The sequence below is a fragment of the Aegilops tauschii genome, chromosome 7 (assembly GCF_002575655.3).
Source record: "Aegilops tauschii subsp. strangulata cultivar AL8/78 chromosome 7, Aet v6.0, whole genome shotgun sequence".
Lineage (NCBI taxonomy): Eukaryota > Viridiplantae > Streptophyta > Magnoliopsida > Poales > Poaceae > Aegilops > Aegilops tauschii.
In genome coordinates, this window is record NC_053041.3 from 590,572,170 (window position 1) to 590,574,652 (window position 2,483).

At 42.2% G+C, this 2,483-nt stretch overlaps 1 protein-coding gene across 1 annotated transcript; it reads right to left on the reverse strand.

Annotated features, from left to right (window-relative positions):
• Window positions 1–360: 360 nt before the first annotated feature.
• LOC141027462 (uncharacterized) lies at window positions 361–1,727 on the reverse strand. Its single transcript, XM_073504513.1, has 2 exons — window positions 1,408–1,727; window positions 361–781 (listed from the first exon to the last, which is right to left on the reverse strand). The coding sequence occupies exons 1-2, from the start codon at window positions 1,725–1,727 to the stop codon at window positions 361–363; spliced, it is 741 nt and encodes a 246-aa protein (XP_073360614.1).
• Window positions 1,728–2,483: the final 756 nt, after the last annotated feature.

A 2,483-nucleotide genomic window follows, 5' to 3' on the forward strand; every position in this document is an offset into this window, starting at 1 on the left:
ATATAAGAGCGTTTAGATTACTAAAATAGTGATCTAAATGCTCTTATATTAGTTTACGTAGGGAGTATTGAAGAGCAGCCACAAAGTTCCATTCACAATTTACTTGAATATTTGTTTTGATGGATAAACAAAATAGGAAGCTAGCAAACTTATTTAACGAGATAAGCAAACTATGTACTTGATGACATAAGCAAACTTGTTCAACCGTGACAAACAGGACATAAACAAACTGGTTCAACTCTGACACACATGACATAAACAAGCTGGTTTAACCCAAGAAAAGCAAGCTAAAAATTTCAAACAACAAGATAAACGACAAGCACAAGCGCAAGCAACACGAAGGCAGACTTTGATGTCTCCTCATCCCGCATAGTGGCAGTGGTAGTAGGGGTCCGCTTGCTGCTCTTTTGAAATTTCCAGACCTCTTTTGATGTTGCCGATTATCTTCCACGACTTGTAGGTGGCGTACGCATCTATTGTTGCGTACTCGATGAGGTAATTTGGCAGTGGGCTGTCCCCCCACAGTTTATGGTCTGCCTCCCTATCGATCTTCTTCTTCATCTTTCTGTAGAATGGGTGGATGACGCTGGCTGCAACATCAGCCAAGGAGTCGTACGGTTTTCCGTTGTATGGAACTCTCCAGTTGCGCTGAATGTCGATGTGCTTGTTGGGGTTTATCTCCAAACCAGACAACTTCAGCTTGTCCCTGTCATTTTTAATGCTGAAACCGGCAAAGGTGAACAACTTCTCCTCCTGTAGGAGCTCTTTGAGGCGCTTTGGCCTGCTAGGGGAGAGACAAGTGATGAATACATGGAGTACTAGTGTTTATTTTTCAAGATTTAATCTTCTATTTTTTACGGTTTACAAGTGAATAATACATGGAGTAGATGCTTATACAGTATAAGTCATGGATGAATGTAGTTCAGAAACGAGTACACAAAGTTCTGAAATTAAAATCAAATACACCATGTTATTTTTCTTTTCGGAATATATAGTTGAGTCAATGATCTATTTGCTTTCTTAGTGCCAGTTTAGTTTTATTATTTTGAATAAAATAACATATACCTCTGCTTCACCAAGTTCTTAAGTTTTTTTGGTGGTGAAAATAACACCAGACCAAGTTCAGAAACTACTTCACTACATGAAGTTCAGAAACTACACTAATGAATCAAGATGAGAAACTACACTGGTACATCAACCTCACAAATTAATCTTGTGCAGCAGTTTCAGATACTAATCAAGTGCATCAGGGTCAAAATATATTCTAGTGCATCTACTTTGAGGAACTGCACTAGTGCATCCATTTTCACAAACTACACTAGTACATCCAGTATGAAACTAGTCTAATGAAATTTCGAGGGAGCAGTATTGATGAATGGAAGAGGGTGAATGAGTAGGATACTTCACCATTTTGTGGCCGCAGCGATGTGGTACACGAGGCAGAGACCCTCCACGCTGATCTGCAAAACTGCTGCCATCTGCGGAGGTTCATCATTTTTGGTAAACTCCACATCAACGCCCATGATGTGGGGGTACGAGCCGCATGCGCTCCTCCTGATCCAAGAGATCATCTCGTCGGCCTTGTCTGGTTCACTGGTGCAGATGACCTCCAGCGTCTCCTTGCCGTGGAGCTCAACCCCTGTGAGGGTTACAATGTACTCGCGCTTCTGACCGGGAACTTGAACGACGTCGAGGTTACCGCTCTGGTGGGACGCTTCCTCCGCCATTGCCCTCCTCCTGCGACTGCAGAATTCGAAGAGAGATGTTTGTTGGTTGTTTGCAGAAGAGATGGAAGCGGCAATGGAGGTTCTCGGACTGAGGCAGTGATGTAGTCGATTTGGGGCTTTTTCATGCCTGGGATGGGGACGTGGGGGAGGCGGTTCGTCTAGGATGTGGGGGTAGTTGTGGTGGGGCGCAGTTGCAGTCCGTCGTGGCAACCGCGCTCTATGCACTGCTGGGTGCGTGTGCGTCTGAGTTTAGTCCCACCACGGGCCTGCATCCTGGCCCATATCACTGGGTTTGTAGTCGTATGCGGGCTGTGGTGTGTGAAATATCATGTTCGGTAGGTGGGCTTTTTTTCTATGAAATCTTTTTTTTGCCTATGAGACATTTTGACTTATACTAAAATAACACTTCCTTTTTTTAGGTACACGTGTCTTATGTGACAAGTTTAAGTTTGATAACAATGAAAAACATGTAAAACCTTGCCACATTGCCTTTCTTGGACATGTGTAAAAAGTTTAAGTTTGAAAAACATGTAAAACCTTGCATCATTGAATTTTAATTATAAAATAAATATGTAATAGTGCAGTGAAATTGTAGAACATCTCCAAATCAACCATCTTCAAAAAAATTTGGAAGTTTCGTCACATGCGTGATTTTTTCGTTCATTAGTACAATGTCGACCATTTTCAACATGTATTGCAAGTTTTGTCACGTATGGCGTTTTTCGGGCATATGCGACACGAAGAAACCATTGTTAA

Excerpts from the sequence above, each read along its gene's own strand:
- LOC141027462 (XM_073504513.1), bottom strand. The coding sequence starts at position 1,727 with ATGGCGGAGGAAGCGTCCCACCAGAGCGGTAACCTCGACGTCGTTCAA. Across the intron at positions 782-1,407 it reads ATCGCTGCGGCCACAAAATG|GCCAAAGCGCCTCAAAGAGC; the intron begins GTGAAGTATCCT and ends CTCCCCTAGCAG.